General features: G+C 44.3%; 1 protein-coding gene across 4 annotated transcripts; it reads left to right on the top strand.

Annotated features, from left to right (window-relative positions):
- The first annotated feature begins 13675 nt into the window (after positions 1 to 13675).
- Positions 13676 to 18896, top strand: TRIM56 (tripartite motif containing 56). Of its 4 annotated transcripts, none has more exons than XM_039849268.1 (3): positions 13756 to 13883; positions 14712 to 14822; positions 14933 to 18896. In XM_039849268.1, the coding sequence occupies exon 3, from the start codon at positions 14934 to 14936 to the stop codon at positions 17223 to 17225; it is 2292 nt and encodes a 763-aa protein (XP_039705202.1). In that variant the 5' UTR covers positions 13756 to 13883; positions 14712 to 14822; position 14933; the 3' UTR covers positions 17226 to 18896. The 4 variants fall into 4 exon arrangements, with proteins under 4 accessions (XP_039705201.1, XP_039705204.1, XP_039705202.1 ...); XM_039849269.1 differs by having other exon boundaries at positions 13766 to 13883; positions 14709 to 14822; XM_039849267.1 differs by lacking the exon at positions 14712 to 14822 and having other exon boundaries at positions 13676 to 13883.
- The last annotated feature ends 3111 nt before the right edge of the window (positions 18897 to 22007 follow it).

Here is a 22007-nt window from a genome sequence, read left to right as displayed (position 1 = left end):
TGAATAAGAATGTTTGCTTTCATCACTCCTAATCAATATTGTACTGAGAGTCCTGGCCAGAGCAATAAGGCAGGGAAAAGAAATAAATGACATACAGGTAGAAAAGAAAAAAATAAAACAATCTCTATTCATTAATGACATGATTGTGTATGTAGAAAATTTCAAACAAGAGAAGAATGGGGTGCCTGTTCAAATTACAAGTGGAAATATCCAGTGGGGCAGACAGGCATGAGTCTGGAAGTCAAGGGAAAGGTCTGGTCTGGAGATGAAGGTTTGGGAATTGCCGTTCTATCAAGGCTATAGAGCCATGGGACTGAATGATGTTTTCTCAGGAGGGAGGGTGGACAGAGAGAAGGTCCGAATGCACTCTGTTTAGGGTCAGGAAGATAGGAGAACCCAGAGAAGGTGTGGGCAGGGAGGCAGGAAGCGAACCAGGAGAGCTTGGAGACCAAGACACCAAGAGAAAAGAGTTTCAAGGAGGAGGTGAAATCTTCTCTGTCAGATGCCATGGACAAAGAAGAGGAGCACAGACAAGGTGGAGGTCGTGGCTGACATTGGCTAGAACAGCTTTCAGGGACTGTGGAGAACAAAAGCCTAACTATAGTTAGTTCCAGAGAAAATGGAGAACAAGACAGGCAATGATAGCCCGGGCATATGAGGTCAAGCAAGGGACTGGTATTCTTTTGTTTTAAGATGAGAAATATGCTAAAGAAGGATCCAGGGGAGAGAGGAAAGAGGCAAATATGGAAGAGAAGTCCTTGAGTTAGTGGTAGGGGGTAAAACCCAGCAGTGCTGAGAAGAACCGTATTGAGGCCTGAGCAAAAGGAAAAATTAGTTATATCTATCCTGTCTTTACTTATAATTTTGATGTTTTGTTCACTGTGGATTTTTTTTATTACTTTTGATTTTTAAAGAATATTGTATTAAAGTATTATTTAGGTTGATTAATGAATTTTCTTGGAATTCCTTTATAATTTGCACCTGATGTCCCGTGGAAGGCAATTTGTGGCAGATTTCTATAAGACCGGGGGTGGAGGTAGGGTGGAGGTGGCGGGGCGGGGTGGGGGTGGGTTGGGATGAGTCAGAATAGAGGGGGCATAGGGACTCTGAGCAGTCTCCAGGCTGACAGGCACCGCCCACCCCACCCCACCTTTCCCCGAGCCCAGAAACAGGGATAGATGGTTAGGCTCGGTAGTTGTCCTCGTCTGGTCTTGGAGCCAGTTTCAGCAGAGTCAGAGCTCCCTCTGGTGGGCCTAGGTGGAAAAGACAGCTCAAAATGGATGGTGCTGCGGTCTCAGCTGCGTGCGAGGGAACAGGAGAAAGTGGTCAGAGGAGGAAGAGGAGGGGTGTAGGCCTACAGAGGAGAGAATTTTGAGAAAGGAACGATCAACAGTTTCACATGTCAGAGAGACCTCATTTAACTTTGGCCTGATTAATTTACGTAGGGGCAGCAAGAGGTGTAAATTAACACATGTAAACCTCTTCAAGTATTTTGCAACCTCATAAGATGGGAATATCTATGAGATAGGATTTCACTCTGACTTGTAGGCACTGCAGATGAAATTTTGTGAAAGGAATTTCTTGGCCTTGGTCCTAGTCTCAGGATAGAAGAGCAAATAATAGAGGTTTTTAAAAATCCAAGCCAAGATTTCGTTAGAAAATTTCCGTAAAGAACTTATGAGGTTCCAACTACCAGGAAGTGAACTTCCTTACCACTGTGAGGCTGGGACCTTAAAAAAAATACATAGTAAAACGTCAGAAAGGTCGAGGAAGGTAAAAGCTACAAAGAGACTGCTGTTAACTTGGGCTGCAATGCAGGATTTGCTGTCACTGGGAATCCAATCCTGGGGCCTCTGGTGCTGGGCTATTGGGCTGTCTGGCTGGGGACCAGATGGATTTTGAGTGACTCAAAGCAATTTTTGTTGCTGTAAGACTGACTGAATTTTAACTTCATGTCAACGAGAATATTGAGACTGAGTCTGGCAGCTCTGTTATCCAGAAAGTGAGCAGGAAGTTGGACACTGCTGCTAGTCTCACCTGGACAGCAGGAGGAACATGAGATAAGCATCAGTCATGCTTCTCAGCAAGAGTGAACGCCTCCAGCCCAATGGATTTAGGATATGCAGACCTAAGCAGGATACAGACCTAAGTAGACATCAAACCGACTTTGTCAGCTGTGTTGGATGGCAGAAGCACTGATGCCAGGGCCACAGTTTGGATCTAGCACTATAATTTGACTTTTAAGCGAATATTATAAAATAATTTCATTTTAAACTACTTTGTAGCATAGCTACTAGGAAAGGGGAAAATAAAATGGAAAAGGCATTGCTAAGAGAGTCACTTAAAAATTGAGTAAGGGAGATCACTGGGGAGTGGGGCTTACGTACACCTTGTGCCTCAATTCTCAGAACTGCTATTAAGTTGCTAACCCGTTGCTAAACCCAGAGTAAAACTGAGCCATAAACATCCTGGAACATGTGCTGCATGGACATACATGGACTTTACCTCGTCCTTGTAGTTTTTGCCTTCCTCATTTGCATATTGGATCTAACCAATTTCCGTTCATCTTTAATTTGCATGGAGAACCCGAATGGGAACTACACTTGTAGATTTTGCTTTTATAAGATCCTGCTTTTCTGTGTTCTCTTCAGAGCACAGTTGGGGTTGCTGCTTGAATCTGCGCCGTCTGCATTGCAATTTTTTCTCAAATAAATGCTTTTTTTGTTCTTTATCACAGCCCAAGCCTCTTCTTTGGTTAACACTACCTTCAGAATTTAATGGTTCTTTTAATGACACTTGTCTGGGGGTGTATATATTGCTAAACATCTTGTTAGATTTGCACGCCAGTTTCCTTAGGGAAAACAGAAGGAGACTTGAGTATAGCTGTACTGCACAAGTGCTCCCCTACACACTGGTCACTTGGCAGAGGGTGGAAGACTTAAAGTCTCCAGGTATTTGAACACAACTTCTGCTCAATCATTGACTGACAACTAAGCTATGCAGATACAAGGGGGAATCTCAAAAATCAGACAAAAAAAACCCAAAAAACAGAAAAACCAAGTAGAGATGTCTCCGCACCACTGTAGAAACATCCACAGGTTAACTCTAGCCAGGTTGCTTAACAACAGCTATATCAGCAACAATTCTCAGCACCAAATACTCTTAAGACATGCAGGGAACAGGGAAGTGTAACTCACACTTAGGAGAATGGAGGAGTCAACAGTAACTGATTCCGAGTGGGCCTAGATGTTACCTTTACCAAACAGATGCTTTGAAGCAATTGTTATGGATATTTGCAAAGAATTAAAGGAAAATATGTTGACAGTGAATCAAAAAACAGGAAATTTAAGCAGAGAAACAAACTACTTTTTAAAAAGAATAAAATGTGACGTTCTGTGGCTTCTGAATTCCTCACATAGCTCTCTCTTCGACTAATTACTCTACTGGACAGAGTACCCCACCTATTTTGACAATTAAGATGAAGGAAATTGGAAATTTGAAAAGACCATAAAGTACAGAGTCTCAAAAAAAAAAAAAGAATCCATTAAATCTCCATAAGAACCCTACAAAATAACTGGTCTGGGAGGCCAAACTGGTGGATACTTCATGGAGGAGACAGGTCCCAAGATCTTGGACAAAAGAAAGATTCCAAAGCTGAGCCTAATTAAAACTATGAAGTCAATGAGGAAATGACGTCAGAACCATGGCAGAGTGAGAAACGTCCCCAGATCTCTCCCCTTGAAGCAACAATAAGCTGAATATCTACAACTCAACAAGAAACACCCAAACTGCACACCAGCACATCTGAGCCTGGGATCTCTGTATAAGAGCTACCATAGTTCAGAACCCCGGGTGTCGGGTGGTGGACTGGGAGAAATAAAGAAGCGGCCTCTCGCAGATGCTGGCACTCCCTGTAGGAGGAGGGGTAGGGGAGAAGATGCGGTGAATTCCCTGAACAGCCCTGCCTGGGAGATTTGTGAGCTACCCGCGGCCAGCGGCAGTGCCCAGTCATCAGGGCAGAAGGCAGAAAAACGGGGATGACAGAAATGCGGGGACGGCAGAGAAACAACAGTTGATTTTTACCAGCTGCGGTTGCAAAACCAAGGCTGAGCCAGAGGACCTCTGCCCTCATTCCCTCTGAGACTGAACACTGAGGAGCCCCAGGGGAATCTGAGCAAACACTACCAAAATTGTCTCTAACACTGAGACTGAGGGTAGCAAGAGTGATTAAACATCTATAAGAAAAAAAGACATTATAAGACTTTATATATAAAGCTGAGATCCAAGAGGCTTAGACGCCACCTACTGGAAACCAAAAGAAAAACACCTTCTTTGCAACGGGCTTGGGACCATGATGTAATAAATCTTTCTGGGGGAAAAAAAAGCAGAATACATTTCCATTAATGCCCAGGTGGAGAAATAGTTCATTAAACACCATGAACAACCAAGGTGACAAAGCATCTCAGAAAGAAAAACAAAAATCTCTAGAAAATAAGCTTACAGACGTAAAAATATGTGACTTAAATGACCGAGAATTCAGGATGGTACTTCTGAAAAAACTCAGTGGGATCCAAAATGAATCATATCAACAATTTCAAGAATTGAATAAAACAACTAGATGAGCAGAATGAGTTCTTTAGCAAGGAGACTGAAACTCTCAAAAAGAACCTAATAAACCTCCTGGAGATAAAGAACACACTGCAAGAACACACTCTAAGGAATGAGCTAGAGCATGGAATTCAAGAAGTCAACAGAACACCCAATTATCTCAACCCAAAAAGGCCTTCACCAAGACACATTGTATTAAAGTTATCAAAAGTCAACAACAAAGAAGATAGAATTATCAAGGCAGCCAGGGAAAAGAAAACGGTAACTTATAAAGGAAAACCCATTAGATTATCATCGGACTTCTCAGCACAGAGCTTACAAGCCAGAAAGGAATGGAATCAAATATTTAAACTATTACGTGAAAGGAACTACCAGCCCAGAATAATGTATCCAGCTAAGCTCTCCTTTAGATATGAAGGAGAAATTAAGACTTTTCCAGGCATACAAAAATTGAGGGAATTCTCCACTACAAGGCCTGCACTATAGGAAATATGGAAAGAGGTCAGTTCACCTAAAACAAAATGACAAAAACAACAACAACAACAACACATAATTAGGAGTAAAGTGACTATCAGGCAAAAAGAAGCAGAGGAGTGCAACCCTTACTAGGAACAGGGCACTATAAGCTTAAATAATAACAAAAGAATTGTTTTAATAAGATAGTAATGAACGTTCAGCATACATAGGGACAAATTGAGATAACAAGGACTGAAAAGGAGGGAATTCAAAGATCCACATTCACAAAGGGAAATTGAGATGAGGCACATGTAGAAGAAAATGGACGACCGTATATATATATAACTGTCCTTTACATATTCATAATGGTAACCACATGCCAAAGATTCAGAACTGAAGTGTATAACATAAAACAAGAAGGACCAGAGGCAAAACCCACAAACGCCAACCAAAATAAAGAAAACAGAAACACAAGGACAAGGAAGCAATGGAAACGCCGACCTACCAGAAAGCAAAAGATAAAAAGGCTATAAGAAGACCTCATATTTCAATAATCACCCTAAATGTAAATGGATTGAACTCACCAATAAAAAGGCACAGAGTTGAAGATTGGATCAAAAAAAACAAAACACAACCATATGCTGCCTCCAGGAGACACATCTCAGCTCCAAAGACAAATAGAAGACTCAAAGTGAAAGGGTGGAAAATGATATTTCAAGCAAATGGCATTCAGAGAAAAGCGGGAATAGCGGTACTAATATCAGACAAAATGACTTCAAAATAAAAAAGGTAAAGAAAGACACTGAGGGACACTTCATAATGATATAGGGAATCATGCACCAAGAAGACATAACACTTATTAATCTCTATGCTCGCAATCAGGGAGCCCCAAAATATGGAAAGCAATTACTAACAGAACTAAAGGGAGAAACAGACCAAAACGCTGTCGTAGTAGGGGACCTAAATACCCCACTGTTGAATATGGACAGATCACCCAAACAGAAAATCAGTAAGGAAATAACATCCTTAAATGACACTTTAGACCAGCTGGACATAATTGACATTTACAGAGCCTTCCATCCTAAAACAGCTGCTTATACATTCTTCTCTAGTGCACATGGAACATTGTCCAGAATCGACCACATGCTGGGACACAGAGATAGTCTCAACAAATATAAGAGGGTTGAAATCATACCAACCGTATTCTCTGATTATAATGCTTTGAAACTAGAGATCAACTTCAGAAAGAAATCAGGAAGAATCACAGATACATGGAGATTAAAAAACATGCTACTGAAGAATAACTAGGTCAGGGAAGAACTAAAGAGAGATCAGGAGATACATAGAAACGAATGATAATGATAGTACAACATATCAAAACTTTTGGGACACGGCAAAGCGGTCATAAGAGGAAAGTTCATATCATTACAGGCCTATCTCCAAAAACAAGAACGAGCCTGTTGGAAACCAGCCGACCAAGTCAAACCAGGTACCTGAATGGGGGAGCGGGGACTGAGAAAAAAGAGAAGACAGACAGGGTGCAGGAGGGAGAACAGATCTCACAACTGTCTCTCCGAGTTTATTTCTCATGCTCCTTTTTATACATAATCTGTTCCTTTGTGTATCCCAAGATAACATAATTAAAGTAACATCCTGAAGATCGAGGTACAATCGACACTTCCTTCGACACTCCCTTCGACACTCCCTTTGTCTATACTTAATCTTCTTCTTCCTGGAATTCCACAGAACCAGCCTTTTCCCTTTTTCATGCAAGCAGGCCTCCCGAGATAATCCATGCACTCTTTTGAATTTTGGGAGCTTTAGCTCCCTACACAAGCCCAAATAAACAACCTAACACTTTATCTTAAAAAAACTAGAAAAGGAAGAACAAATGAAGCCTAAAATCAGCAGAAGAGAAGAAATAATCAAAATTAGAGCAGAAATAAATAAAATTGAAAACAAAAAAACAATAGAAAAAATAAATGCAACAAAGAGCTGATTCTTTGAGAAGGTTAATAAAATTGACAGACCCCTGGCTGGACTCACTAAAGAAAAAAGAGAAAGGACACAAATAAACAAAATCAAGAATGAAAGAGAGGAAATTATGACTGGCATCAAGATATACAAAGGATCATACAAGAATACTATGAAAAAGTATGCAATAACAAATTTAATAACCAAGAAGAAATGGACAAGTACTTAGAAAAATACAATCTTCTTAGACTGAATCAAGAAGATCTGGAAAATCTAAATAGACCAATCAGCAGTAGGGTTATTGAAACAATCATCAAAAACCTACCAAAAAGTAAAAGTCCAGGACCAGATGACTTCAGCAGTGAATTCTACCAAACATTCAAAGGAGATTTAATACCTACTTTCCTCAAACTCTTCCAAAAAATCGAAAAGGAGGCAACACTTCCCAACTCATTTTATGAGGCCAATATTACTCTGATACCAAAACCTGGTAAAGATAACACAAAAAAAGAAAACTATAGACCAATATCTCTCATGAATACAGATGCAAAAATCCTAAATAAGATACCAGTGAACCGAATACAGCAACATATTAAAAAGATTATATACCATGATCAATTGGGCTTCATCCAAGAGGCACAGGGATGGTTCAACACACGCAAATCGATTAATGTGATACACCACATAAACAAATTAAAAAATAAGAATCATATAATCATATCGATAGATGCAGAAAAAGCCTTTGACGAGATGCAGCATCCATTTATGATCAAAACACTTAGCAAAATCGGTATAGAAGGAAAGTACCTTAACATAATAAAGGCCATCTATGACAAACCCTCAGCCAACATTATATGTAATGGTGAAAAACTAAAAACCTTCCCTCTAAGATCGGGAACAAGGCAAGGCTGTCCACTATCGCCACTGTTATTCAATATAACATTGGAGGACCTAGCAAGTGCAATCAGGCAAGAGAAAGATATAAAAGGCATCCAAATAGGAAACGAAGAAGTCAAATTGTCACTATTTGTGGATGACATGATTCTCCATATAGAAAACCCTAAAGACTCCACAAGAACACTACTAGAAACAATAAGCAAATACAGTAAAGTCTCTAGAGACAAAATCAACATTCAAAAATCCATAGCATCTTAGCCATATTACCCTGAACAAGCCCGATCCCGGAAGCTAAGCAGGGTCGGGCCTGGTTAGCACTTGGATGGGAGACCACCTAGAAAGACCAGGTGCTGTAAGTGTAAAAAATTAAAAAAATAAGAGATTGTAAACTGATAAGGTCCTTGCAATCTATGAGGTCAACCAAGGGTTGTTTCACCTAAAAAAAAAAAAAAAAAAAAAAAAAATCCATAGAGTTCCTAAACTCTAATAATGAAGTATCAGAAAAAGAAGTGGAAAAAATAATTCCTTTTACAATTGCAAGAAAAAGAATAAAATATGCAGGAATAAATTTAACGAAACATGTGAAGGACCTATATAATGAAAACTACAAGACCCTATTCAAAGAAATTGAAGGAGATACAAAGAAATGGAAAGGTATTCCGTGTTCTTAGATTGGAAGAATCAACAGTTAAAATGACCATATTATCTAAAGCATTATACAGATTTAATGCAATCCTCATCAAAATCCCATCGGCCTTTTTTAAAGAAACAGAACAAAAAATCATCAGATTTATATGGAAGCACAAAAGACCCCGAATTGCCAAAGCCATCCTGAGAAAAAAGAACGAGGCTGGAGGCATCACTCTGCCCGACTTCAAATTATACTACAAAGCGATAGTAATCAAAATGGCATGGCATTGGCAGCAAAACAGATGCACGGACCAGTGGAACAGAATCCAGAGTCCAGAAATAAACCCATATTTATATGGGCAAATAATTTTCAACAAAAAGCCAAAAACAGTGGAGAAAGGAAAGCTTCAATAAATGGTGCTGGGAAAATGGGAAGGCCGCCTGCAAAAGAATAAGACTAGACTGTTGTCTATCACCACACACCAAAATTAACTCAAAATGGATTAAAGACATAAATATAAGACCTGAAACAATAAAATGTACAGAAGAAAACAGAGAACTAAATTCAAAAACCTTGGACTTAACGAAGATTTTATGAATTTGACTTCAAAAGCAAGGGAAGTAAAAGCAAAAATAAATGAATGGGACTACATCAAACGAAAAAGCTTCTGCTCAGCAAAAGAAATCATCAACAAGGTAAAGAGACAACCATATGAATGGGAAAATATATTTGCAAGCAACACCTCCAATAAGGGCCTAATATCCAAAATATACAAAGAACTCATACAACTCAATAGCAACAAAAAAACAAATGATCCAATCAAAAAATGGGCAGAGGACCTGAATAGACACTTCTCCCTAGAGAACATACGAATGGCCAGTAAATATTTGAAAAGATGCTCAACATCACTAGCTATTAGGGAAATGCAAATCAAAACCACAATGAGATACCATCTCACACTTGTTAGAACAGCTACAATCAACAGGACAAGTAATAACAAATGTTGGAGAGGATGTGGAGAAAAAGGAATCCTCATACACTGCTGGTGGGACTGCAAACTGGCACAGCCACTATAAAAACCAGTATGGAGTTTCCTCAAAAAACTAAGAATTGATCTACCATAGGATCCAGCAATCCCTCTACTGGGTATTTACCCCAAAGATTTGAAAACCCATATCTGAAAACATATCTGCACACTGATGTTCATAGCAGCATTATTCACAGTGGCCAGGACTTGGAATCAACCGAGTGTCCTATGATAGACGATTGGCTAAAGATGCTGTGGTACATACATACAATGGAATATTACTCAGCCATAAGAAGAGATGAAATAGTGCCATTTGCGACAACATGGGCGGACCTCAAGATAATCATGCTAAGTGAAATAAGCCAGACGGAAAAAGTTGAAAAACACATGATGCCAGTCATAAGTGGGATATAAACCTAAAAGCAAAAAATGAGCAGGACAAACAGAGACTCACGGACATGGACTATAGACTAGTGGTTACTAGTGGGGCGGGGGAGGTAGATGGGGTAAAGAGGGTCAAATATGGGGCGGAGGGGGAGAGTGAAGTGGGTAAAGGGGATCAAATATATGGTAGCTGAAGGAAACTAGACTTTGGGTGCTAAACACACAATAGAACATACAGATGTCAAATGATAATGTACACCTGAAAATTATATAATTGTATTAACCAATGTTACCCCAATAAACTTAATTTAAAATTTAAAAAAATAAATAAATAACTCATTGATCTATAGACTTAAATTGGTAATTTTATTACATGTAAATTATATTTCAGAAAGCTAATTTTAAAATAAAAAATAATAAATACCACAGTCACCAAAAAAGAGAGAAAAGGAAGGAGGGAAAAGAACTTGGAGGTAATAGAAACTATACAAGGTGGAGAAAACTAAAACCACACACACAACACTATCATTCATATGCTCAGAGAGCTAGGAGAAGATATTGATTCTGTGCAGTAAAAATAAGGTGCAAAAAAAAGTAACTCATGAATTACAACCATAACAGCAGATTTGAAAAAATGCAGTAGAAGAGTTGGAAAGTTTAAATCGAAGACATCTCCCAGAAAGTGGTACAAAAAGAGAAAGAAATGGACAATAACAGAAAGATAAAGTTAGAGGAATCATTTAAGATATACAACATCAGATTGATGGATATTCCAGAAGAAGAAGCAGGAAACAGAGGGGAGAGGATCATCATCATCAATCTCCCAAAGGTAAACTGTGTTTCTGGAGTGGTTGCCCACTGAATGCCCAGCACTATGTGTTCTCTGTGAAATTCAGAACTTTGGAGACAGAGAAGATTCTAAAAGCTTCCCAAAAGTACTGGCTCCTGAGAGGTCATTGTTAAGTTTTAGTGATTTTGCAACTGGCCGTTAAATCACCGGAATCATGAAATCAGCCCTGGTGGGAATATTTATACCTTATTTACATCATGGAAACTGGTAGGTGGGAAAGCTAGCTTACCAGCATATTTCTAAATAACTAAATAAATTAGGATATATAATTATGCAGTCATTGACAGTAATAACTATGAAAATATGTGGAAACGTAGAAAATGTTGATATAACATTAAGTTAGTAAGTAGACAAAAAGTATATGTATACAATAAATGCAATTATGTAAAATATATTTCATATGGGCAGAGAACAAAGGAAATGCACATGGAAAAAACAGTTATTTTGTTACTATGATGATATGAGTATTTTAAGTTTTATTTTAAATTATCATTATTATTTTTATAAATTAGGATTGAAAACCTTTGATCACAGTCTCCCCCCACCCCACACCAAGTACCTACAGAACAGAAGTCCAAACTTGCCTGATGAAAATCTTATCATGGCCTCCATTACCTTAAGGTCTTATAGCATTCTAAACAGCAAATTTTAGCTTGTTCTGCCCTCCCATCTCCCATTTCCTGCCACTACCCTTCACCCATGTGCATTCCAATCCTATATGACCAAACACCTTCCCTGGAATCATGTTGAGGAGCCCCCGGCATCCAGAAACAATCTCCGCCCCACTCCTCCTCCTTGTACACGTCTCCATGGTAACACCTATTAGTTAGCTGTAGTTGAATTATCACTTGGTTTAGGAGCCTTTTCTCAGGGTAGAGAAACTATCATCCTAGGGTCTGGCCACACACTGTAGACCCTTTAAGCATTTGTTCAATGTTAAAGGAGATGGGGTAGGACAGCCATCGCAATGCCTCTTTTTTCAGGAAGACTTCCTGATTCCCACACCACCACCGCCACCACCATTCCAGGAGAAATCAAACTCTTCCTCTTCTGTGTTGTCACAGCACTGTATTTGGCCTCAAATGACTGACTTTTTCTCTCTATAACTCAGTTTCCTCACCTGCAAAATGAAGGCAATAATGATATCTATCTCACCAGGTTATGGTGAGGATTAAATCAAGTTATATTTACAACAACCCGCGTGACGCTCATGGTAAAAGCCCAATAAAATTAAACCATCGTTATGATTATTTTGACACTTTAATATGATATTTGTCTTACTGTCTCATATAACACAATGTATATATTTTACTTCCCCTATTAGATTGTAAACTCCCTGTGAGCAGGGAACCTATCTCGTTTATCTTTGTATATTCCACAGTGCATGGCATGCTGTCTGGCCACAATAGTCATTCAACAAATTGTTACTGAATGTGCACAAAAAGCACACACAGAGGCCATACGCATGTGCAGGCGTATATACTTAGGGGCACGCATGCACCAATACATTTTTCTGTCCTCATCTTGGCTGAACATCTGGTCTGTAGCCACCTTCTCCTTCTGGAAGTGCAGCATTCTCCAGCTATGACTTCTGTGACCTCTCTCTCTTGGATTTCCACCTACCCTTCTGGCAACTACTTCTCAGCCTCCTTCTTGCCCCAGCCCATCCCCCACTTACCCTTAAATGTCTGTGTTCTCCATAGTGCCATCTCAGCCCTGGACACATCTCACTTTGGACACTGTTGAGTCATCTCATCAAAATCACAGATATAATGGAAAACTATGGAAAAGTCACAAGCCTGTGGGTACGCCAGCCTAGCCCTTTCTCCTGACCTCTAAAACTTTAAAGCCTGAGGGGCATCCTGCCCTCTTTCCTTCACCTCCTTCCCAGGGCCAATCACAAGTCCCATGGCTTCTTTTGCCTTCAACAATAGCTCACATGCGTGGTTTCCATCTCTGTCCCTCCTGCCACTGTCAGCTCAGAGCCCCAACTCCTACTTTTCATCTGGACCCCGCAGTCAGGCTCCTGTCTATTCTCTCGGCTGCTGCCAGAGTGAGCTCTCCTCAGTTCAGTTTCCTGCTGAAATCCCATCGCCGTGGATAGATGCATACATGGATAGATATGTGATGAATCGACTGTAGTAAAATGTTAACTGTAGAATCAAAGTGGTGAGTTGTATGAATGTTCCTTCCAATTCTTTCAACTTGTTTGTGCTTCCAAATTTGAAAGATGTTGAGGAAAATATCCTTCAGTGATTTCTTATGGCTTTTTGGATAAAACTCAGATTCCTTCATGTAGCACATAAGGCCCTTTTTGATTTGTCCATGCTGCCTCTCTCCATAGCCTCGTCTGCAACCACTCACATGTCCCCTTCCCACAAAGCATCCTAAGTTACTTGGAGCCACCTAGGAGAGTTGTGGCATTTCATTCATCTGTGCCTATATACTTGACGTTCCTGATTCCCAGAACACTCTTCCCTGCGTTCTTCTCCATCTATTTCCCAAACCCTGCTCACGCTTCAAATTCATCTCAAGGGGGGCCTCCTTCTGGAAGCCTTTGCTGACCTCAGAAGGAGGCCCCTTATCTGATTCCCACAGCCTCTCCAGTAGCTCAGCAAAGGGTTACAGGCATCAAAAGGCCTCACCTAGGACTAGGTTCGCAGATAAGCTGCAAGCACTGGAAACCTGGCCTGAGGACTGGGCTCTGAATCACAGATGATCTCAGAACTGCATCCTCGGGCAGTTCCCTGCATTTGCGACAAACACACTTAGCTGGCTGAACAAGTCCTGAGGCCAGAACTGACAGGCGACCCTGGAGTCTGCTAGAGGAAGCCATTCCCTGCTGGGATGGGGGCCCCCCCAGGAAGAGGTCCAGGCTGGGGTGGGGAAGAAGGCGGGGCCTGAGGCTGTGCAAGTCGTTGTCCCGGAGCTGAGACGGAAGTTGCACAAGTATAATTAGTTTCAGTTTTGTTTCTCTTTCACGCACTGGGCAACAGCAGCTTCCAGGCCTTGGCCCCCCACTCCCGGTCCTGGAGCCCAAGGTCAGCTCAGGCCAGGTAAGGAGGGGGACAGGGAGGACAACTAAAGGAAGAGCTGGAAGGAGTGGGGGAAGGGAGACAGAGCGCGGGAGGAAGAGGAAGGGAGGGGGGAGGTGGAGAGAGAGACCCGGAAGGCAGGAGGAGAGGGGAGGCTGGGCAGGAGCAACCCCCACCTCACCCCATGGGGAAGTCTGAGGCTTCGCTGGGAAAGACTCCCTCCCACTCTGAGCTCTCCTCCTAGCCCCCACTTTCCGGAAGTTTGAGGAAAATTCCCCAAATCCCTTCATCAGGTGTTTCACAGCCACTGTGTTGGGAGCTGGGGGGATTTACAGATGAACCTCACACGACGCAGACCCTTAAAGGTTTCTAGGAGAGCAAGGGGCCTCTTGCAACAGGAAAGGCTGAAAGAAAAAGACTCTAGAAGTTGAAGCAAAGGCTATAGTGACCCCAAGTTCAAGCAGCTGGAAGGACAGGGCAGGGCAGTCCCTTCCCTTTAGCCTTTCTGCTGCCTGCTCCAGAACCCATTTCAAGAAAGTCAGGGCAGCTCTCAGATGCTGCTCTCGGGGTCTAGAAGAAGACAGGTGTACGGGCCGGGGAAATTGGGGCCCCTATACTGCCCCAACTGCCAGGAGTTAAGACGACTCTGCCCACCTGGATCCTTTGTTGTATCCCCATCACAGCACCCCTGCCCCAGCAGGACCCCCAGGACCAATTCACACAGGGGCTTGGACCACATTTGCCACAAGGCCTGTCAAATGAGGGCACTAATCATTACACTATTAGCTCTCTGAGGCCAGGGGCTTCTTGGTCTTGTCATTTCTTGCATCTCTTGACACACTCAAGCAGCACCGACTTTTCACATTTGCTGAATGTATGCAAGGAGGAGGGCAGCTCCCTAGCTCAAAAGCAAGTGGCCAGAGGCCCCAGAAGACCAGAAGAAAATTCCTGGCCCTTCAGGTGAGACTCTGGATCAAATGGGGCTTGAGGAGAATGGGAGAGGCAGGAGGGCAGGCTGGAGGGACTGTGGAAGTGCCCTCTGCTCTCTGACCTTCACCCCTCATTTGCAGCATGGTGTCCCAGGGATCCTCACCCTCCCTGCTGGAGGCCCTGAGCAGCGACTTCCTGGCCTGCAAAATCTGCCTAGAGCAGCTGCGGGTGCCCAAAACCTTGCCCTGCCTGCACACCTACTGCCAGGACTGCCTGGCCCAGCTGGCTGAGGGCGGCCACCTCCGATGCCCCGAGTGCCGAGAGAATGTGCCCGTGCCACCAGCAGGTGTGGCTGCCTTCAAGACCAACTTCTTTGTCAACGGGCTCCTGGATTTGGTGAGGGCCCGGGCAGGTGGAGACCTGCGTGCGGGGAAGCCTGCCTGTGCACTGTGCCCTCTGATGGGGGGTGCGAGTGCCGGGGGGCCAGCCACAGCCCGGTGCCTGGACTGTGCTGATGACTTGTGTCAGGCCTGTGCCGACGGGCACCGCTGCACCCGGCAGACTCACACCCATCGAGTGGTGGACCTGGTGGGCTACAGGGCAGGGTGGTATGACGAGGAGGCCCGGGAGCGCCAGGCGGCCCAGTGTCCCCAGCACCCGGGGGAGGCCCTGCGCTTCCTGTGCCAGCCCTGCTCCCAGCTGCTGTGCCGTGAGTGCCGCCTGGACCCCCACCTGGACCACCCCTGCTTGCCTCTGGCTGAAGCTGTACGTGCCCGGAGGCCAGGCCTTGAAGAGCTACTAGCAGGCGTAGATAAGAACCTGGCTGAGCTAGAGGCTGCCCGAATGGTGGAAAAGGAAGCCTTGGCCCGGCTGCGGGAGCATGCAGCCAAGGTAGGGACGCAGGTGGAGGAGGCCGCTGAGGGAGTCCTCCGGGCCCTCCTGGCCCAGAAGAAGGAAGTGCTGGGGCAGCTCCGGGCTCACGTGGAGGCTGCCGAGGAGGCTGCTCGGGATAGGCTGGGGGAACTAGAGGGCCGGGAGCAAGTGGCCAGGGCAGCGGCTGCCTTTGCTCGTAGGGTGCTCAGCCTGGGTCGTGAGGCCGAGATACTCTCGCTGGAGGGGGCGATTGCCCAGAGACTCCGGCAGCTGCAGGGTTGTCCTTGGATGCCTGGACTACCCCCTTGTCTGCTGCCCCAGCTGGAGCTCCATCCTGGGCTCCTGGACAAGAACTGTCACCTGCTATGGCTCTCCTTTGAGAAGCAGCAGCCCCAGAAGGACAGTGAGAAAGATGGAGCTGGAAACCAGGGAGGTGAAGAAAACCTGGGCCAGAGGGAGGATGGAGCCAAAACAGAGAGACAAGGTGGAGTCCAGCCCCAGAGTAGGGATGGAGCCCAGACCCCGAAGGAGGACAGAGCCCAGCTACCCCAGGAAGATGGAGCCCAGACTCCAAAGGTGGAGAGAGCCCAAACCCCAAAAGAAGACAGATCCCAGACTCCCCAAGAAGATGGAGGAGTCCAGACCCCAAGGGGAGGCAGATCCAACAAGAAGAGGAAGTTCAAAGGCAGGCTCAAGTCAATTTCCCGGGAGCCCAGCCCAGCACCTGGGCCAAACCTGGAGGGCTCTGGCCTCCTCCCCAGGCCCATATTTTCCTGCAGTTTCCCCACGCGGATGCCTGGAGACAAGCGGTCTCCCCGGATCACTGGGCTCTGTCCCTTTGGCCCCCGGGAAATCCTGGTAGCAGACGAGCAGAACAGGGCTCTGAAGCGTTTCTCTCTCAATGGTGACTACAAGGGAGCCGTGCCTGTCCCCGAGGGCTGCTCCCCATGCAGCGTGGCCGCCCTGCAGGGTGCAGTGGCCTTCTCAGCTGGCGCTCGGCTCTATCTCATCAGCCCTGATGGTGAGGTGCAGTGGCGCCGGGCTCTGAGCCTCTCCCAAGCCAGCCACGCTGTGGCTGCAATGCCAAGTGGTGACCGGGTGGCTGTCAGCGTGTCAGGCCACGTAGAGGTGTACAATATGGAAGGCAGCCTGGCTACCCGGTTTATCCCTGGGGGCAAGGCCAGCCGGGGCCTGCGAGCACTGGTGTTTCTGACCACTAGCCCCCAGGGCAATTTTGTGGGGTCAGATTGGCAACAGAATAGTGTGGTGGTCTGTGATGGGCTGGGTCAAGTGATTGGAGAGTATGGGGGACCAGGCCTGCATGGCTGCCAGCCAGGCTCTGTATCTGTGGATAAGAAGGGCTACATCTTTCTGACCCTTCGAGAGGTCAACAAGGTGGTGATCCTAGACCCAAAGGGGTCACTGCTTGGAGACTTCCTGACAGCCTATCATGGCCTGGAAAAGCCCCGGGTGACCACCATGGTAGACGGCAGGTACCTGGTTGTGTCACTCAGTAACGGGACCATCCACATCTTTCGGGTTCGCTCTCCCGACAGTTAAAGGGCTGGGACTGGGATGGAACTAGGTGGGACTAGGGAGGGGGTGGGAGGGAGGAGGGAGGCAGGGCTGCCATGGGATATAATGGCTGAGAGCATTTTCCCAGAGGACAGATATTAGCAACCTTCCAATGCGAAGTGCCACACTGCCAACCCCTCTTTGGATGTGCAGAGATAGGGACCAAGCGTGGTAGCATGACCATAGCTCTCAGAAACAGAGGAGGAGGGTTGACAGGGTGATGGGAGTCAAATGTGCCTCTTGCTTTTTGTGGGTGACTGCCCTACCCCATCACCACCACCCCCTCTGCCACTGTTGTTATAGTTTAAGTTGCTAAGATTTGTAAGCTTGTCTTGATTTGTATTCTTCAAAACCATTCCTGGTGGAGGAGCCCAGCGAGAGTCTTAGGGAGGTGAGCAGAAGAGTTTGTCAGGCGCATGCCTTCCGGAAGAGCTGAGAACTGGCTCCCCTCAGACTGGAACAGAAACAAGCCAGGTCAAAAGAGGCCTGGGATTTCGAATGGCAGGTAATGGCATCTGCCACCATCTATAGCCAGTAAGTAGAGGCTTCTCCTATAATGGTGTCCCTCAGTGCAGTAAGCTTCATGGGGGACCAAGTATACTGATGCCAGTTGAGGCAAAGCGGTGATTACCTCAAAGTCTGTGAAGAAAATGTGCTGCTAGGACATTGAATCTGATAGGGTTGCAATCTAATACACAGGGTTCTGAGTATGAGAAGGGGGACCCTCAGGTCCCCCTGCCACCACCAAGCCAAGAACTATATAGGATGTAAAATTTCTTCTGTGTTGATATCGTTACATTTTCTGGAGACTATTTTTAGTTTCCCCTTAGTTTTCCAGCAAAATTCCTTTTGAGAAATTTTGGCCTTCATTTGGCAGAACTAAGGGGTGAAGGAATTTGTCCTTCAGTAGGCCACTACTGCTAGGAAAAACCCAACCCTGGAGGTCAGGTGTGGGATTGGGGAGACAAACCAGCCAGAAAGACTGAGAAGTTGTCAGTGGGGCTGGGACGGTGGAGGAGTGAAAACCTGAGGGAAGGGTCTAGTCGGAGGTGAGCCACAACCACTGGTCCTTTGCACAGGCCATGGCAGGGGTGGAGCTGAAGTAGACATATTTAGCCAGGGGCTGTCAGGAAATGACCTAAGAGAATCTTAATGTAGGAATCATGGACAATGGAATGTTCATGGGAACCAGAAGGATTTTGGACAAGTCCAGACGGAAAGCACAGGGTGGGAAAAAAGAAAATCTTTTTCTGGGGAGGTTACTGCTTGATAATTGAAGTGATAGAGGAAATTATCAATGTCAAGTAGTCAAATTCAATCATATAAAAATTTGAAATGTATACGCAGCAAAGAATAATGAAGATTAAAAGAAAACCAATCAGATGAGAAAAATACATATGTAGAATTGATCTGAGTAAGAGCTGAGCCAAGAGATCTTACTTGGTTAAAGGACCAAATAGGCTGTATACTCAGGAGGAAATGCACACAGGCCAGGACTAGTAAACAAAAAGATTAAACAAAAAGTCAACCACTTGCATGCAGCAAAAATACATTTAAAAAATGTCATGGTTGAAATAGACTCCTGGTACTATAAAATGATGCTTCCTGGAAGGCAATTTGGCAATACTTGTCAAGGGTTAAAAAAAAAAAAAAAAAGACTATGATATTCAGTTATCTCCCACTGGGGAATACATTCTGGAGAAAATAACTCAAAGCAAAAAAACAGTATTTTGCAAAATAAGTATATATTATCTGTGGCTGCCCCATACCACCATTACAGTCGCTGATCAGAACCGCTCAGCTGTGGGACAGCTACAGGTGATTGTGGTCTATTAGACAATACCATCGCCGCCTTCACGTAGGCGTGCAAGGGGCAACCATGAAAACTATTTAAAAATATGATGTTATGATGCAAATCATAAATAAAAAAAAAAAAAAGAGAGAGAGAGAATTTGGAATTATGATCACATAATGATAGCAACAAGTGAAAGTATGTCCGAATCATTACTGAGTAGAAACAGGTTCAAAATATGTAAGTAATTAGTGATTTGGGAGATTGGATTCTTTTTGAGTTATTTTGTGCTGTTATTCATATATGCACATTTCTACTTCAGTTATTATTATCCATTAAGTAACATTTATGCTTGAATACTTACTTTTAAGAAACACAGTTCTATAAACGATATTCGAGAATAGCTACTGGATTTGCAAGTGAATGTGTCACTCAGCACAAATGAGACTGTCCTGTTATAGGAGGGGCAGGAGTCCGGGGAAGAGTACCAGTTAGCTGGGGCATGACAGGGAGGAAGGGCTGGCTGTCAGAGCAGGGGCCTGTCTAGTGACTGATGAAGGAACTCACCCTGGGAAGGTCTGCAGAGGAGGTCAGGTAGTCTTCTTGGGTGATGGGATCACAGTGGAGGGGAAGGTCTTGTTGAGTTCACCAACTAACTCAGACCAACTGGAAACCAAGTGGTGGTTCTAAGGAACCAACTAGGATAGGATGAGTTGCATTGGTGAGGTCTGTCTTCTTTGCAGTTCTATCTACAGAGTTAACACAGTGATGGCTCATAGTTGGTGCTCAGTAAACGTGTGTGAAATGAATTAATGCCTAGAAAAGGAATGGGATGGTGCTAATCCTCCAGAAATTTGCCACCTTAAATGCCAACCAAGTTGTCCAAAACCTTGGCTTATGGAAAAATCTCCAGTAGGGGGCACTGTGGACACAGTCCACCATATGCTTCTCAGGGGGTGGTGCAGCATCCAGTCACAAAAGAGATGAGATTGAGGTGTCCTGCTTATGTGTGCGGAGGAGGATCTTGGGGATCATATACCTTTGGCTTGGAACAATAGCCCTGTAAAGCTGCACAGAAACCATATGCTGCGGTCCCGACTAGTGATATGGCTCCAGCCATGTGGCTCACCCCGGAGGGAAAGCAGGAAAATAGACCTTCAGAAAGGAAATGTTGCCTGGATGCAAGGAGAGAATCCCATAGACCTTCCAGACATACAGGAGCCATGTGGCTTCCTAGGAAGCTGTGAGCATCCTGGGAAGCCAGGCATTGGAAGACTGACAGAAATACAAAATTTTCCTCATTAAGGGGTAGGGATGGAAAGGCACAGAACACTGGCAAAATATGAAACAAATGGGAAGTATAGTCTTGAGCTAATTTAGAGGTAAAATCCCCAGCACTGTAACTGTGACCCGAGAAGCCTAATGAATCCCGCAGAAAGCGCCACTCAGCACTGAGAGAAAGGGTTCTTGATTAACTACAGATCTTAAGAAATCAGGAACACTGTGAAAGATACAACTACCATCCCCCACCTCCCACTGGACTATGACAATTCACTTGATTAATCGTTCTTTTTCCTGTTTGGAACTTTCTAGGTGGTGCACGTTGAACTTTTTCTCAGGTTGTTCATGGGTGTGGGGGACTGTCAACACCCAGGCCCAGAGGGAACAAGATATTATGCTCACCCCTGCTGTACGGGTGGAAGGAGAGTGCTGTTCATCTGGGTAGGGAAAAAGGGAGTAGAAAACCTCTTTCATATTCTTAGCACCTAAAAAGTGATTGAGGAAGAAGAGACCTGGGTCGAGTGCTGGCTCTTCCACTAAATAGCTGTGTGATCTTGGTCTAGCTCTCTAATCTCTTTGAACTTCAGTTTCTACATCAGTAAAATGGGGATAACGATATCCGCCATGCCCACTTCACAGGGTTGCTGTGAGGACTGGGTGAGAAGCATAGAGAAGTATTTTGTATTCTGTATATCATAAGCTCAAATCTGAGGTATTGGTTGGGGGAAAAGTTCAACTGACTCATACTAACCTAATATTCTTCCATCAGTGTAAGCTTGAATGGGATGTGATATGCACGTATTGTGAGGTAAAAGCTCAAGAATGTCTGGGTAGAGCTGTTACCGTCTTCTCCTTTGGAGAAGGCTGTTTTATTTTGCATTCCAGAAGTTATCTGAAGAAGCCATATGCTAAGGCACAACTGAGACTGTAGGAACTGAAGCGACCAATGGCCAGATCGCTAAGACTCAGCGCTATTCTTAAAAGCCAGCTGAGAATCAGAAGGTACTAATGAAGAATTGATAACCATAGACTTTTAGAAGAAGTTCAAAATGGTGAGAGTGATCAAATCTCTTGATAATTTAGGGAAAATATAATTTGGGAGTGAATAGCTCTCCTTTTACTAGTCTTATTATTACTGTGTCTATAAAGCCATGTCATATAACAAATCTACAGAGGTAAAATTCCACAGGGGCAAGAAGCCCAAGGGAGAAGTTGGAAATCTTCCAAGAAAACTGGTGAGGTTGGTGACCTGAGCTGGGTAGGGTTCAGAGGTGAGTGACCATCAAGGTGTTCGACCATCTCTCTTTGGCAGGTCGTCTGGAAACTAGAGCTATCCCATAAGGTAAGCAGGAGTTTGGACAGGGGCACAGAGTTCTGTTCTGGGGAGAATGTGGTCTTGGACTAGCTGGGGCAGAAAGCTGCCAGAGAGAGCACTCAGAAAGATGTTCCTAGCAAGAGAGTGACCAAGTTCCGATGCAGGCTTAGGAGGATTGGTAACTTGACCGGAGGAAACAGAACCAGCCTACCCAGCTAGTTCATGAATCTAGTGTGATTAAATGGATCAGGATAAAAGCAAAAATAGATCTTCAAGGGACCACAGATGCCTTTGGTTGGAGAAGTAGAGAAGGTGCATCAGGGTAAGGCTGGACCTCACCTGAAGCCCCAGGTGAGGAATCTTTGGAACCAAATAGAGA

This window comes from Pteropus medius, unplaced genomic scaffold (assembly GCF_902729225.1).
Source record: "Pteropus medius unplaced genomic scaffold, Ma_sr-lr_union100, whole genome shotgun sequence".
Lineage (NCBI taxonomy): Eukaryota > Metazoa > Chordata > Mammalia > Chiroptera > Pteropodidae > Pteropus > Pteropus medius.
Note: the sequence above shows the minus strand (reverse complement) of the source record. Positions and strands in the feature narration are given on the sequence as shown.

Coding starts and splice junctions, on each gene's coding strand:
- TRIM56 (XM_039849267.1), top strand. CDS start 14,934: ATGGTGTCCCAGGGATCCTCACCCTCCCTGCTGGAGGCCCTGAGCAGC.